Source organism: Bombina bombina, chromosome 1 (genome assembly GCF_027579735.1).
Source record: "Bombina bombina isolate aBomBom1 chromosome 1, aBomBom1.pri, whole genome shotgun sequence".
Taxonomy (NCBI): domain Eukaryota; kingdom Metazoa; phylum Chordata; class Amphibia; order Anura; family Bombinatoridae; genus Bombina; species Bombina bombina.
Genome location: NC_069499.1, coordinates 1149955015 through 1149972419, shown reverse-complemented (window position 1 = coordinate 1149972419; position 17405 = coordinate 1149955015). Strand labels below are relative to the sequence as shown.

At 39.5% G+C, this 17405-nt stretch overlaps 1 protein-coding gene across 1 annotated transcript in view; it reads left to right on the top strand.

Annotated features, from left to right (window-relative positions):
- The first annotated feature begins 497 nt into the window (after positions 1-497).
- The window catches only part of BECN1 (beclin 1), a 59032-nt gene continuing 42124 nt past the window's right edge, over positions 498-17405 (top strand). Inside the window, exons 1-7 of the mRNA XM_053699489.1 lie at positions 498-622; positions 6150-6274; positions 8252-8319; positions 8542-8600; positions 9350-9440; positions 9874-10010; positions 10903-11097. Coding sequence (XP_053555464.1) covers positions 6154-6274; positions 8252-8319; positions 8542-8600; positions 9350-9440; positions 9874-10010; positions 10903-11097 — 671 coding nt within the window. The 5' untranslated portion in view covers positions 498-622; positions 6150-6153. The remainder of the gene's footprint in view (positions 623-6149; positions 6275-8251; positions 8320-8541; positions 8601-9349; positions 9441-9873; positions 10011-10902; positions 11098-17405) is intronic.

Sequence of the window (17405 nt, the reverse complement as noted above, 5' to 3'; positions counted from 1 at the left end):
CTGAGCTGCCGGGTCCTCGCGCGCCTCTGTCTTTCAGCTGAGCTGCCGGGTCCTCGCGCGCCTCTGTCTGTCAGCTGAGCTGCCGGGTCCTCGCGGCAAGAGTTTGTCTGAACTGCGCATGACGGCTTCAGACAAACTCTTGTCTTTTATTATATAGGATGCTTGGTTACCAAGCTATAATCAGGATCCCAGCTTTTTCTCCCTCCTTTGCTACATCTATATTTCTTTCATATCAACCATAAACTCAAATAAATCCTCCTACTTCTCTATATATAAAAAAAAAAAACAGGCACGCAGAGTGCAGACGTAAAACACAGCCGTTTGAGTCTACCGCTCTTCTGCTTTCCTTCTCAAATATCTGTACCATATGCTCACTGCCGTCACGTGACTGATGATCGTGTAACGTCAGAAAACCCTTTAGAAGACTGGGACCTAGCAGCTACCTTCCTGGAAGTACAATAAACGATTAATTTCTTACGTGCCATTAGTTAGCTTTTACAGACGTCACTTCCGCCCTTCTTCCGTGTATAAGAAAAATATAGGAAAACATCCTGCGGATTACATAATTGAGAGATGGTGTGAGAGCTTAGGTATCTGCTGAATCGGGTGATTTACTAGCAAGGTGAGAATTCTCCTGCTCCATTATTACAGCCATTAGATGTTGTCAGGAAGTGTCACAAGTCCCCTTTCAACATATGTCTCAAATCAATACTAATTACACTTATATCGTTTTACTGTATATAGATATATGTTATGTATTTTGAGATGAGTGGATAGTGTAAATTAGATGACATGTTTTTATCGTTACTAATAGAATACTGTACATATGTAATGAACGATTGTTATGTTAGTTCCTTTAAAATGTGTGTAAATAATATATTGCGAGTGATATTATCTATCTATTCATGTAAAGGGGATGCTTGTGATGAATCTGAGGTATTTTAGTGAGTACCAGATGGTAGTTAGTGTTATATGCTTTGGGACTAAGTGGGACAGTGTTGCCATTTGGAACATTGAGCCAGCAGTAATAGATTATTTATTTTTGATCCTGTGCCTAGAAGTTTGTCTGTCTAAGAGATGTACAGCTGCTTTCAGCGGTCATTCAACATCTGCCTTTAGGTGTCCCTACAAATAAGGGCTTTTCAGTAATATTGCAGATTGTGTCACATAATATTGATAGCAATAGTATGTAAGTGTATGACCTGAAAATATCTAAGGTTAAGAAGACGCATCTGGAAAACAAAACACAAAAATGCATGCTTCCTGATTTGATCAGTGTGGTTTAATAAAACACAGAAGGGGTATCAAGAATGCAATGTTTACCAAAGAAAACAGAATAAAATAAAACTCAAAAAAAGAGCAGGGCCAGACCTAATTTCCTAGGCCCATTGATGTTCAGCATTTGTCATGCTCTGTTTTGGGATTGTTGTATCCATATACACATTGGTATATGACTTGATCCAGTAGAGAACCTATTAAACAGGGGGCTCTGGTGCACCAAATGCAACTCCGTAATAAGCAATTGTAATGATATACATGCTGTTCCGTATTATGATTTTGAGGATAGATAGATTTATAACCTGCACTAATAAAAAGCTTTCCTGCTTTATGAAAGTACACTTTCTGCACATGATGCGTGTATATATGGACTGGCTGCTATGGGCCCCCTCCAGCACATCGGCCCTGGAGCTACTGCACCTGCTGCACCAATGGTAGTTCCGCCCCTGACTTGATCCACAATATACTTACTGGCTCCTAAATTTTAAATACATTTGTGGATTCAAGTCATCCAGATTGAGCTGGGCTAACAAGGTCTCTTACAGGGAAATGTTCTGTGGGAAGCTTTGTAGCTCACTAACAAGTATTTTCTAGGGAGATACATGTTACTCACTTTAGACATTTTACTTTTTGTACTCTACTCTAGGAATACAATTTTTAAGATATATAATTTTGACAAACTGGTTTCAGGTATAGTTGTCTTTTTCAGGAATTTATTTTAAAAGTCTAGTATAACTGAATAAAATGTCTGCAAATCTTTGGAAACGCTAGAGCAACATATAATAAATAAATCAACATTATGGAGAACACGCACACAATTTTTCAAAGGGGCATGAAACCCTATTTTTTTCTTTTACTTCTATTATCTAGTTTTTGTTGTTCTCTTAGTATCTTTTGCTTAAAAGCATAAATAGGTAGGCTTAGGACCAAGACCTGTTCCAAGTTTGTTTAATTGAGAACTTGCATTTGTATGGCTGTATTAGGGACCCAGGTTTTGGGAGAGACCTTGACGTGGTACCTGGGCTTGTCCCATTTGGCTAGATGCGGTAACTAACGCTTCCAGTTTTGCTTTTAATCTTAGCTGAGAGCTTGCAAGTGAGTGCTGGACATTCTCTGTGTGTTGTATTTGTTTTGTAATTTTCCCTGTGGGCCTTGCACCCAGACTTGTTTGGGGTTAACTGCCTGTGACTCTGGAGACAGCACAGCTTCCTGAGAGTGCTATTGAGCACCCAGGGCTGAGCATGTTGCAGGGTCATGGGATGTGTACCCAGTCCAGTCTGAGAGTGTAGTCCCCTTTCTGTGTTTTGTATTAGGACCAAGACTGTCCTGCTGAATGTAAAGCATAGAATTGAGGGATCTCTTATCTGGAGAATAACAACTGTGCAAAGGAGGCATACATACTCTTTTCTACAGGGAAGCAGTGATCGCTTTAATAGAAACAACAGGGTTACGTCATTAGCCTTGACTTTAACCATCCTCATTATACCGAACAACTTTGATGTTCTTTGCCTTTGTATCCCACCTGTCAAAAATAGGAGTGGGCTAATTGTCCCTTTATTATTATGTCACTTACATTAGAAAAAAGTAAGACCGCTGCTTCTTAACCCACTTCTCCTACTTGGAGAGAAATTATAGTGCAGAATTCACTAAATGCTATAAGAAAAAGTGCGAAACCTGGAAGTCCCAGAGAGTTGCCTCCCATATAGCTCTCCACTCAGAACAGGGAAGTTCTCAGGGTATGTCTGAAGTTCTCACACAATTCTCATGAAATGCTGTAAACATTTGAACAAGCTGGTCTCACTGAGTTTTCTCGCCAGCTATATGCATATGAGACTTGCTCAAAATTCCCAATACACTCATTTAACTGACAGAAACGTAATGTATACTAAACTAGTGGCCAAAGCAAGTTAAATTATAGTGAAAACATTTGTTTAATTTGTATTTGCTGCACACTTTAGTCCCAGGTGCTCTCCTGTTAACTTCTCTTTCCCCTGTGAAATGGTATCACAGAGAGCCTCGTTACTTTCTATGAAAGGCATCTCTCTAGGAATTCCATGTTCCGCCCTTTTTCTTATAGAATTTAGTGAATTGTGCACTATAATCTTGCTCTAAACTAGAGAATCTTTGATCATTGTGCCCATAGAAAGTAATGAAACTCTGGGAAACTGAAGCTGTCGGTTTTATTTTTTAAATAGAACAAATACAAAGTGCAATGTAATTTGTAAAATATACAGTATGACCCTAATTTGTTAAAGTTACACAGAAACTGTCAAAGCATAATCAGAATTTGTAAAATCACAATCCTAAATACACTGTTGTATACAGAATCTATATGCATTACAATACATAATAGAAATCGCAATGTTTAAATGTAATAACACTTAATCTGAATGGTAAAGTAATATAAAATATAAAGCACAAAGTGTAAATGCAGCAAAACTCTGTCATGCAGTGCTATATTGCTTGTCTGTTCTTCACTTCCAGAAATACAGGGGTTGCCCCTTAGAGAAGTATAGCAAAAGCTGCCTTTTTTTTAGAATCTTGTGAGGGATCTCACAGTGCTAGAGGATCATTTTATATCATCTCATCTGAGTGTAGAGCTTTATATAATCAGGCCCAATGTCTCACTCCTTTTCCAGTTTCCTCATACCCTCATTATTTATTATTATTTTATTATTATTGTTATACTTTATTTTTGTTTATTATTTCTTTATTTTCTTGTTTATTTATAAAGCGGCAACATATTCTGCAGAAATGTCCATCGGTACAATTGGTATAAGTAAATACATTAGTTAGACTAGAGACAAGACACAATTTGATAAATACAGAAGAAATTGAGGGCCCTATTCCCATGGGAACTTACAATGTAGATGGGTGAGGAACAGGAGGTGGGGATTGCAGGGGTGAGAATGATGTTAATACAGAGTTAGATGAGGACAATTATTATGTAAGTGGAATTTATTTGTTATTGAGTTGGGTGGTAGACTTCCCTGAACAAAAATGTCTTTAGATAGCGTTTAAAAGACGGCAGGTTAGGGGAAAGTCTGACAGCACAAGGAAGTGCGTTCCAGTGGGTTGGTTCTGCATGAGAGACGTCCTGCAGTCTAGCATGGGATGATAGAAGATGCAAGCAGCAGGTCATTGTTGGATCTTAGGGGGGCGGGCTGTAGTATATTTTTTGAAAAGTGAGGATCGGTATTGGGTAGCGGTGTTGGTAAGGGTTTTGTAGGTCAGGGTGAGAAATTTGAAATTCATTTTGCAGTGAAGGAACTCAGAGAGGTGCAGCAGATACAGAACGACCGGAAAGGTGAATTACCCAGGCAGAGGCCTTTAGGATGGATTGAAGGGGGGAGAGGCAGGAGAGAGGAAAGCCAGTGAGTAGGTTTTTGCAATAGTGAAGTTGCTTAGTGGTGTCAGCACTCATAAACTGACGAATTTTGGAAATATTGTGTAGGTGGTTGTGGCAGGATAAAGAGAGCGATTTAGATGCTGGAGATGGACAGACTGGAGTCAAGTGTAACTCTGAGACAATGGACTTGGGGTGATAGTGATGCCATTGACAGTGATAGACAAGTCAGAAATGGGAGTATGGGGGGGGGGTTAAAAGGGGCTTTATCTTGGACATGTTAATGTTTAAGTGGTAAGAGGCCATCCTGGAAGAAATGCCAGATAAGCAGTAACTTACGTGAGAAATAGCAGAGGGAGAGAGAGCAGGGGCGGAGAGGTAGATCTGAGTGTCAGCAGCATAGAGGTAATAATTGAAGCTATAGTTGTTAAGTTTACTGAATGAAGAAGTATAAATGGAGAAGAGTAGAGGAACAGGACAGGGCCTTTAGGTACTCCAACAGACGGACATTGAAGAAGCGGAGTCGCCAGCAAATGACACTTAACAAAGGTCCTGTTAGAAATATTTTAGTGGATCCAAGAGAGAGCAGTGTCACAGAGAGCTGAGGGTCTGAAAGAGGAGGGTGTGGTCAACTGTGTCGAAAGTAGCTGAGAGGCCAAGTAAAAGAAGTATAGAGCTGCTACTTTTAGCATAAAGAAGACCGTTAACCATAGTAGAGCGGTTTTATCCCATCTCATCATCTGTTATAGTCTTTCCATCAAAAGTCACAGTCTCTGTGTGACCCTGATCTGTTCTTCCTTCCATGAAGCTGTATATTGCCATCACTCCCATTCCTCATATACTATTTAAATACTCGAGTATGCTGCCATATTATCTATATCAGTACACACTAGCACCCAACCTCTTTTCATACCTGCAACTGCAGCATTTTAAATTGCTCACCACTGTTCTTTATATTGTGGGTTGTAAAAGGTACCTGTCGAGTGGTGAACCCCATGTTTACAATAACAAACAAACATTATTTTGTTTCAGAATAGCCTTTTATGTTTTGCTAGCAAGTCTTTCTTGTAAGCAGCCAACAAAAGCAACATGTGAATCTCCATTATCTCACAGACCAGGTGCTCACAAAATCTGGTCAAATATATGCGTCACAGCTTTTTCTTTTGTGTTTTATGTAATGTTATGGGGAGATATGATTTAAAGGACATATATGTGCAAAACAAAAATACTCTTATATGTTAAAGCAATTTATTTATTATTGCATTATTGATGGCATATAACTATTTATTTCACCTCTTTAAAGGGATTAAACACATAGATAAAGTCTGCTCCAGAGCAGCAATCCACTACTGGGAGCTAGCTGAACACATCTGATGAGCCATTGAAAAGACACGTTTGTAGCTGCCTATCACTAGCAGCTCCCACTGGATTTCAAAATGTCTTAAAATTGCACGCTCTTTCTGAATCATTAAAGTTTAATTTTGACTTTCAAGTTCCTTTTAATGCTTTATTATTTCTTCTTCAGGAGTATGGAGACTTTTAAATCATCTATGATGCAAGTCAGCTTTGTGTGTCAGAGGTGCAGCCAGCCTCTGAAATTGGACACATCCTTCAAAATCCTTGATAAGGTCACCATGCAGGAATTGACAGGTACAGTATTTTCATCTACCCTGTACACTACAAATCCAGTCCCTAGTTCATTGCAAGAGTTTCCATTAAAGGACCACTGACACAGTAGAATAGTATAATCAATAAATGCATAATAAAGAGACAATACAAAGCACTTAGTTTGAATTTCAAACGAGCAATATCCTTTTTTTTTCTAACAAATGTCAGTTAGTTAAATTTTCCTTCCCACTGCATCATGTGACAGCCATCACCCATATATGCATTTATGTATATCCTGTAAATCTTGCACATTGCTCAGTAAGAGCTGGTGCCTCAGTAAGTGTGCATATAAAAATATTGTTCACATTTAGATAATGTAAGTGAATTGGAAAGTTGTTTAAAATCGTGTGCTCCATCTGAGTCATGCAAGTTTAATTTTGACTTGATTGTCCCTTTAATGAGACCTAGCAAGTGATACATGGGTTTAGCAAGAGTTGTCGCTTTACAAATAAATGATAGCTATAATAATAATTAAAGAATGTTACTGGTTTTTGTTTGGCTTAAATTAATACTTTGTACATTTATGGTCCTGCCTCTACTTTCCTGTGTTCTGGGCTGAAAACTTTCTGTGGACTACAGAGTTACACTTCAGAAAGTTAGGTTAACCATATGGTTCGCCTGGTCTGTTATCCAACTGCTGCTGCTTTAGATTTTTGGAAACAAGGCTGCCAGATGGCTAATGACACATGCACGCTCATGAGCTTACCTAGAATTACTTTTTAAAAAAAAGAATACCAAGAGAAATATGCAAAATTGATAATAGAAGTAAATTGGGAAATTGTTTAAAATGGCATGTTCTACCAAAATCATTATTTTTTTTTTTACTTTACCCTTTAAAGCAGTGTTTTCCAACCGCGGTCCTCAAGTACCCCCAACAGGCCTGGTTTTCATTATATCTGAACCAGTGCACAGATTAAGTAATCAGCTGATCAGTAACCAACCTGCTCTCATCCATCAGCTGATTATTTCACCTGTGCTCTAGTTCAGCTATAATGAAAACCAGGACTGTTGGGGGTACTTGAGGACCTCGGTTGGGAAACACTGCTTTAAAGTGTTGGTGAATCCTAGCATTTCAAAAGCTATAGGATTTACCATCACTAAAAATAATGGCAACCTTAATTCATCAGTTTAAAAAACAAACAAAAAAAAAACGGATGAAAGGGTGCCCTTATTTTGCCATGGCTTCACTGCTTAGCTAAGCAGCACTGCTCATTTTTTCAGTGAGGTGACGTTTCCTCCTCTTAGCCAATAGCGGTGTAGGCTGATCGGCATTATGCTGTAGGCATTAAATTGCGGAATGAAGGTGGATTTTTTTTTATGATGGTAAATTGTAGTGTTTTTGAAGCGCTAGGATTTACCATCACTTTAAGTATTATAATCTTTAGAGCATTTTCCTATGCATTGTTGTTTGTCTAAAACCATGTGTTTAATGCCCACAAATAAATATTTACTTTATAAACTTACAACCTTTTTGTGCTGCTACGTTATACATAGTCTTCTGATCCTAAACTTACTTAATAGTTCAGTTGTTATCGTCATCGTTATATCTTTTCAATCTAAGTTTGAACTATGCTTGAGTTGCTGTTTTTATTTGATTTTCTAGTCGATTGTGTCCATAAGGGACTGTAAGTCACATTGTTGGAAGAGATTCCCCTTAAAGCTTCTAAGGAGGAACATTTTGCTATAGTATAACTATTGGGCTAGTGCTTGGTCACACATTAGAGGCTAAGATACTGCAGGTAGCTCAAGTCACATGTCTATGGTTTTCCACCTTTTACAATGACATAGGCAGTCTGATGAAAATCAGGTTGTTAGCACATTCATTAAACCGTGAATTTTCAGGTGTTTTGAATTATAGTAGAAATCTGGGGGCACAGATAAGCGCTGTGGAGATAACCACTTAAGGAGCTGAAATTATTAATGTACCATCTAAGTTTTAAGTTATTGTGTATTTTCCAGCTCCGCTAGTGACGGCAACTGCTGTAAAACCTGATGACCTTCAGGAAGAGGATTCAAACACAGCTGAGGTAAAAATGTATCCTTATTTCCTTGATTCACTCAGAAAACTAAATGTCACTTTAAAAATTCAGACTTAGCCTTATATTGGCAGCATTTGTGAAATGTTTTATTTTATTAGCAAGATCGTTCACCATAGATGAAGTTCAGTAATTTTAAAATGTCTCAATGTCAACTTGTTCTGTAGTTGTATGGAGCTGCTGTATAAAGTTCTGCTATCCTTTAATTTGAAGGAAACCTTTACAGAAAACAGATTGGATGGAGTGTCCCGGAGACTGATCCCACCTGCCAGGTACAACCATACCGCGTAATGGATTAAACAAAGTTTGTGTTTATTTAGGTACTTTTGTCTAAGTAGATTAATATATGAAGGGGAGGTTTAGTGCCTCCTGGTAGTTGTAAAGGAAGTTCAGGTTAGTATGAAAGCCAGTAAGGTCTAAAGTTTGGAAATTAGGTGAGGAATGCAGCACTGTCAGGCAGAGCATTTTGTAGGTTTGTGCTTTTAACAGAGGGCTGTTATGATAAAGTACGTGTGTGTGGGTTCCATGAAACTTAAAGGGACAGTTTACTTGAAAATTGTTATTGTTTAAAAAGATAAATAATCCCTTTATTACCCTTTCCCCAGACTGTCCCCTTATCTTAGTGCTATTTGCAAGCCTGCATTTTAGCCAATCAGTGCTGGTTCCTGCATAACTCCAGGGGAGTGAGCACAATTTTATCTATATGGCTCACATGAACTAGCACTGTCTGGCTGAGAAAAGATAATGAAATTAATTATGAGGCGGCCTGCAGGGCCTTAGAAACAGAGATTTAGAGGTTATAACGTGTATAAATATAACAATGTTGGTTGTACAAAGCTGGGGAATGGGTAATAGGTGTGTGTTTTATCTTTTTGAACTATAAAACAAAAAATCAAGTAGACTGTCCCTTTAACAGAGTAGTTGAAGAGAGAGATTTTTTTTTTACTGACCATAAAGCCTTGTACATCTATAAATAACAATTTATCTGGTTCTCGGTTATGTGTCTTTTTCCCACCAACAGAATGATGTCAACAGAAAGTGCCAACAGTTTCACCTTAATAGGAGAAGCTTCAGATGGAGGCACCATGGAGAATCTCAGCAGAAGACTGAAGGTACATTTTTCCTACCTCCACCAAGTCATTAAAAGGAACATTCATGTCATTTTTTTTCTTTCTCCATCTTAAATAGAACACTTTATTATATAATTGTTTAACATCTTAACGCTGGTGTAACCTGTACTCTTTAGGGGTGAGGCATGTGGAAATAGTGCCGTCTCACTACTGTTGGTGAGACCTGCGCTGTTACAGGGTATGTTGCTGTCGTTAAAAAACATGTTTCAATGCTGTCCAAAAGCGCAGTAGGAGCCTTAATTTTCAGCCTCTTCTGTCCCACAGACCAACTATGTACATACATGCACTTCCTCTTAGTTTCAAAATGTAAATAATATGCTGTAATGTGGATATTAAATGTTGAATGTTTGCATGCTTTTTAGGGTAAAGACTGCATAGTCAGTCGCACCTGATCTGCTCACTTCCTTTCTTTTAGGTGACAGGAGATCTGTTTGACATCATGTCCGGACAGACAGATGTGGACCACCCCCTTTGTGAGGAATGCACCGATACACTTTTAGACCAGCTAGATACTCAACTGAACGTCACTGAGAATGAGTGTCAGAACTATAAGTATGTAGCAGCAAACCTTTTGTAGTAAAATCTTGTGACAACCCATGGTGTTATAAAATTGTATCCACGTATAGTGGCATACCATATATAAACATGTAAATGAGTATGGGCTAGATTACAAGTGGAGTGCTAAATTATTGCGCTGTGCCGCAAACGGGCAAATTTGCCCGTTTGCGGGAGTGTAATAATTAACCAGCCATTACAAGTGGATGGTTATTGCTACCGCAAGCTCGCGGTAGCAATTATCGCTTATAAAATTAACCAGAGATCCGATCTCTGGTTAATTTTTTAAATCTGCCCCAAAATACTGTCTAGTGTAGTTTATTGAAAAATAAAGATGGCAGCATCTTTATTTTTTAATAAAAAATAACTGCACTAGGCAATAGTTTTGGGGTTAAAGTTGGTGGGAGTGAGGTGTTAGAAAAAAAACGGCACTGAAAAGTGCTTTTCCATTGCAGTCTATGGGAACTGTTTGTGTTCCCAGTAAATATATAGGTATATGCTTATATACCTACATATTAACACATAAATATATATGTATATAAGCATATACATATATATTTATACTTGCTGCCATCGCTGCGTGACTTACCCCCTTCGCTGACGCAGAAGTTCTGATGTCATGTCTTACGGCATCAGAACGAGGCTCCCATAGGAGCCTATGGAAGTGCGCTCTCATGAGCGCAATGCTTCCTAGCAATGCGAACGTAAGCTCGTGTTCGTATTGCGGCTATCTTGTAATACCAGAGCACATTATCATGTGCTGGTATTACAAAGTGGAGCGCTAATATCGCTTTCATGAAACGATATATAGCGCTCCACTTGTAATATAGCCCTAGGTGTCTAAACTTATTATGCTGCTATGGCTCATTCTTTTGCGGTTTCTTTTCAGACGCTGCCTGGAGATTCTGGAGAGAATGAATGAGGATGACAAGGAGATGTTGGAAGCTAAGCTAAAAGAGCTTGCAGAAGATGAGGAAAGACTGATACAGGAGTTGGAGGAAGTGGAAAGGAACAGAGAAAAGGTGTCTCAGGACATTGAAAAGGTGCGAGAGGAAGCTGAGAGACTGGAGCAGGAGGAAGCTCAGTAAGTTCTTGTGCATTTTTTTTTTTTTTTTTTTGTAAACAACAAGAAAATAATGAACTTGTTCCTCAGAGATGCAGTGGGGCAAAAAAATACTTAATATGTACTTAACCCCATAACTGCTGATAACAACAAATGGTCGTCATTCCCATAATTCATCAAGTGTCATCATGCCCTGTCTTCCTCTTACCCCAGCACCCCTGGCATCACTGGGAGAATCCGGGGATACTGATGACATTACCATGCATGTTTAAAAGAACAGGCACTTGTTCAGAAGTCCCTAATATAGTAATATACATCCGTACTGTATGAATATACCAATATATAAGTCTAGGATAACCATCTGATGCCCAGCGCATGATACCAACTATGAAATGACTTGTATGTATAATCACTATTTATAATGATTGCTGAGCGAATATGCTGAATAAAAGATGGTTGACAAATTGTGTTTAGAATAAATTACATGTTTATTCCATGTATCTGATGTACAAATGTAGATGCATGATACTACATAGTGACTAGAGATTCTGAGATGACTAATACACTAATACATACCCAAGGGAAATAAATTATACTCAGACTAATATAAGAAATGCATCTTTAAACACTCAAATATCATTATGGAATGTGCACAAATAACACTGAATCTAAATCAGGTAGTCAGTCACTAAACCTTAAAAAAATAAAAAGAAAAAAAAAGAAAAAGAAAAAAAAAAAAATAAATATAGACCAGGTGTGAGCACTCTCACCATCCATCCACAACAGCCAGGGTGCTATAGAACTCTGTAATATTATATTGAAATAAGCACTCACTGGACTTCAGCCAACTGTGACAACAAATGTGTTCTTTATTGTGACGTTTCGGGACACAAACGGTCCCTTCCTCTGACAAACAACCAGTGTCAAAATCAAGCCTTTTAAAGATCTTTGTAACCCTCCCCCTTCTTCACAGCCAATCTAAGCTGTCCAAGTGTTTAACGTTAAACACTTGGACAGCTTAGATTGGCTTTGAAGAAGGGGGAGGGTTACAAAGATCTTTAAAAGGCTTGATTTTGACACTGGTTGTTTGTCAGAGGATGGGACTGTTTGTGTCCCGAAACGTCACAATAAAGAACACATTTGTTGTCACAGTTGGCTGAAGTCCAGTGAGTGCTTATTTAAAAAAAAAAAATATATATATATATATATATACACACAAAATAATTAGTTACCTCATAACTCCACTTATACGTGGATATAAATGTATATGATATAATTATAACTATAACGTATGGTAAAATATAAAATTCAAATAATACCATTGAAATTTCCTGATTAACAACTATTAAAGTGAATGTAGATTTAGATGATAAAGTGCCGTTTTTCTTAAATCTGATTAAAAACAGGGGCACTTTAATTCATAAAAAATTACATTTCACTTGTGTTGTGAAAATACTTACCTTTTAATCTTGACAGCCGCTGCATTGCCTCACCCACCCGTCGTAAAGCCTCTTCCTGGGTCTAAAATGAGGAAACCGGCTTCCTCCAATCACGACATTGAATGACCGATCCATCATTTCTTACGTATGAAGAGGCTTGCGACGAACGGGGGAATCGCTGGAGCGGCTGTCAAGATTAAAAGGTAAGTATTTTCACAATAGTGAAATGTAAATCTTGATGAATTAAAGTGCCCCTGTTTTTAATCAGATTTAAGAAAAACGGCACTTTATCATCTAAATTTACATTCACTTTAATATAATTGCTGCCAAAATTAATTCTAATTTTGAAAATTTTATGGTGGCTATATTGTGTTTTTTGGTGGGGGGGGGGCAGAGCTGGCGAAGTTTTGAAGGGCGTTCGTGCTACCGGTTTTTTTTTCTATACTATGGACAAACTTTCCTGTATGACAGTGAATCTTTTGGGGTGAAGAGAAATCTAACATCTTGCTATCTGAGTCTATCCTTCAAGCAAAAAGATTCCTTAAGTTAACTAGATAGACGCACAGATCCAACAGACACAGAGATATGTTCTTCATTTTAATATTGAAGGGGTTCTGTATTAAATACTTATAAATTGATTTTAAGTTAATTTAAGATATTTTAGAAATTGTATTAAAAGTTTATCCATATTGTATTCACTGCTGTTGCATTAGTTTTCATACGGCTAGATTACGAATTTTGCGTTATGTGAGGTGCTAACTTTCACAATATTGTCACCGCTCACTTCCCTACAGCGCTGGTATTACAGGTTTTCAAAAACACCGGCGTTATCAGGCAAGAAGTGAGCGTAGAGCAAAATTGAGCTCCATACCGCACTCCAATACCAGCGCTGCTGAAAGCTGCGGTGAGCTGTTTTTTTTTTTCTTTCCCAAAGAGCTTTATTTGAAAATATTGAAAAAACAACGTACATGCACCTTAGATGCAACTTAGGGTTTACAACATTCACCCGTACAATCAATGAAGAGGAATGGAAAGAAAGTAAAACAGACATGTAAGGGATGTGAGTATTATGTTACAGAGTTTTTGCTCCGGACAGGTCCATCAGGTGCATGACAGCAATATTATAATAAGCTCTACCTTTTCCATTTTCTCATCTTTTTCTTTCCTTAAACCATATTTATAAAAAGATACAGTGAGTAAGGATTCAACAGCGACTTATAACAAGGTCATACGGGTACATTTAGTAACAAGTAATGTAAATACCGGCCGTGGTCGCAATTTCTCTCATCGACCAGGGCACAGTCAGGGAGTAAGTGTAAAAAATAAACAGAAAAAGCCACAAGAAGAAAGAGGGGAAGGGGAGAGGAAAGGGGAGGAAGAGCCCATCCAAGCCGGACATGCCAGAGGAGGGGGATATTGTACAGCGTTCCCCCCTTCATAGAGTTACCTAAACACCTCTGCTCCACAAATGAAGCAACATTTTGTACTTGTCTATTTTTGCTATGTTCATGTAGTGGTATTTTTCCGGCCGCAGGAGGTCGCAGACATTCTGTATCCAGTCATCAACCATGGGGACTTGCATAGTCTTCCACCGAGAGGGGATCAGGGTTTTCACCCCTGTCAACATCAGCATGAGCAGAGTTTTCTTGGCAGGGTTCTGTATCTTATATGGGAAGTGGAAGAGCAGGGTCTCAGGTGCCCTGGGGATATCTATTTCTAATATTTGCATTACCTCTGTCCATATATCCGTCCATAAGCTCTCTAGTAGGGGACAATCCTACCATATATGCAAGATAGAGCCCTCCCCTCCACATCCCCTCCAACATCTGTCTGAAACGTTCGGGTATATGGTCTTGAGTCGTGTTGGCGTGAGATACCATCTGCTTAGTAGTTTATAGTATTATTCTTGTATACGGGCAGACACAGAGACAGTCTTGGCAACATAGAATATCCATTGGCAATTTTCTGTGGTTAGTTCAGTGCCCAGTTCTTTATGCCGCATCCTGACATAAGATGGGGGGGGGGCTGTCCTTGGGTAGCAAGAGTAGTCGGTATATCTTGGAAGTCAGATGTCGAAGGGCAGTAGTTTGTGTACATAAAGTCTCGAAGGGAGTGAGGTCCCTATAAAATTGACGCTTGTGTTTGTGGGTAGTTATGAAGTGACTTATCTGCAGATACGCAAACCATGGCAACGGGCGGTCTGGAAAGTTTTCCAGAATCTCCTGCCTTGCTCTTAATCCTCCATTGCTTATAAAGGTACCTTTATGATTGCTATGTGAAGATGCACACGAGTGGGACAGTCTAATCTGTAGGGGGATTTCCGGATTATCATATATCGGTGTCAGAGGGGAGTATGTAGTAGAGAAGTGGGGCTCAGTGCGAACCGTTCTGTCCCATTCACGGAACAGCTCCCCCAACAAAGGGTATGAGGCGACACAGGGTGGCCTATGTGATTCACTCTTCCACAGTAGTGAAGCCAAGTATCCCGTGCGGAGAATGGAAGAATCTATAACTATCCAGTCTTTTTGCGCACCCCCTTGACACCACTCCACCACTCTCTGAAGCAGAACAGCCCTCCTGTATAAACCCAGATTAGGGAGTCCCAGCCCAACCCCCTCCCTGGGCAGATACATAGTCTTTTTGTTCACCCTAGGTCTAATATTCTTCCAAATATATTCCTCAATTAAGTGTTGTAATGCGGGGAGAAAAGAGTGCGGAAGGGGGAGCAGGACCGTCTGGAAAAGATAAAGTATACTCGGAAGGATGTTCATCTTGACCACGTTTATCCTCCCCAGCCAAGAGATCGTTTTATGTCTCCACGCTGAGAGGTCGCGGGAGATTTCTCTTTTGAGGTGTACATAGTTTGCCTCAAATGTATCTGCTGCCGATGCCATTATGGTTATGCCTAGGTACGTTAAGGATTTTGAGTTAATCACAAAGGGGCAATGTCTTTTAAGCCAGGCCATAGTAGAGGGCGGAATAGCAATCCAGCAGCTCCGATTTTGAGTTGTTTAAGAGAAAGTAAGAAACTTCTCCATATCTTTTAAACTCGTCCAGAAGAGCGGGGATGGAGGTCTCTAAATCTGTAAGCGTGAGCAACAGGTCGTCGGCATACATTCAGTTTTGTGCTCCTTGGGTCCCAAATGTAGTCCCTTTATTAATTGATTAGCCCGAATATTACTGGCCAGCGCTTCTATCGAAATGGCAAACGGGCGACAGCGGACTCCCCTTCCTAGTGCCGGTGGTGATAGGGAAAGGTTCAGAAAGGATGTTGTTTACCTTGATTTGTGCAGTGGGTGTGGAGTACAGGGCAAAGACCATCGCTATAAATTTATTTCCGAATCTCATTTTTTCCAAGGTGTTCTTAAGGAACTGCCAATTCACTCTGTCAGATGTCTTCTCTGCGACTGTGGATAACAGTGCGAGTGGCACCTGGTTAGTTGTGGAGTACGCTGTAAGTTGTAACATTTTGAGGGTATTATCCCTCGCCTCCCTCCCCGGGACAAACCCCACTTGGTCCAGAGAGATCAGCAGAGGAAGGAACCTGTAAACTCTATTGGCCAGAGCTTTTGCTATGATCTTCACATCTGTGTTAAGCAGCGAAATCGGTCAGTAACTTTGTGTTTTATTCACCGGCTTCCCTGCTTTTGGTATAATCGTAATATATGCTGCAAGCATAGATGTCAGTAGTAGTCCCTTGTCGGGTAGTTCATTAATCAGGTTTTGCAAGTGGGGCAGTAAGATGGGTGAGAATGACTTTTGCCATTAGGCAAATCTGTCAGAGCCCTCTGTACCTTCTTAAGAGTCAAGGGGGATTCTTAAAAGTCTATTACTTCTTGTTCTAGGCTTGGAAGTTGTGTGTAGTTTAGATAGTCCTGTGCCCTAGATGTGTCTGCGACTCTCTCAGATGGCCTGGTGTGCAGAGCAGTTTTCAAATTGTAAAGTGAGCTGTAGTATGATCTAAAAGCTTCTGCAATCTTAGGGCTATCTCTGTGTACTCTGTCCTCTCCGTCTTGTATCATGTAAACATGCGATTTAAGTTGTGATCGGCGTATTGCCCGAGCAAGCAATTTACCCGCCTTGTCACCCCCTTCATAATATTTTTGCCTAAGCCGTAGGGCTTTGCGTTGGTTGTCTTCCTGCAATAAGTGTTTAAAATCTAGTCTAGCTTGGGCCAGTTTCAGTTCTAAATCAGTGTCACGAGGGCACCTCTTATGCTGTGCCTCTAAACTTGAAGTAGATTGTGGGAAGTGGTTGTACTTTTCTCTACTCTGCCCCACAATAAGCCTGCCGTCCTTGTCTCTCTCAACCTCCCGCAGCTGGAAGGGGACCTTGTGATGCACTAGTATCCCAACTCCATTCTGTTTACTGGGCCCTGAAGAGAAGAAGGCCGTGGGGTACGTAGAATTATGCCATCTGGGTTCGTTATGTGTCTTAAAATGGGTTTCCTGCAGGAAGATATCATCTCCCTGCAGTTTATGTAATTCGCGGGAGACAATTGATCTCTTTCCTGTGCTATTTAAGCCTTTAACATTGATCGTAATAAGTTTGAGGGGGTGGGTGCTCGGTATGTGTCGTGAGGGGACCATTATCTCACCGGGTAGAGAGGGAAAAAGGAAGAAGATTAGAAGGAAAAGGAAACAAAATAATCTCACTGACTGTTGCCCTGTGATATGCATATATTGTCCACAGGCTGACATTTAAATAAATACTAACAGACTGTATGTATTGTATTTTTGTTCTCAAATAGCACAGCAGTCGTATGCTAAACAATTGGTATTCTATTTTGCAATTGCTATTTTACCATACCAGTAGACCAGGCTTAACAAGTCGCTTTAGAGGGTATATGCCTATAGTTAGCCCTTTTGAAAAGATACAAGATAAAGGCTA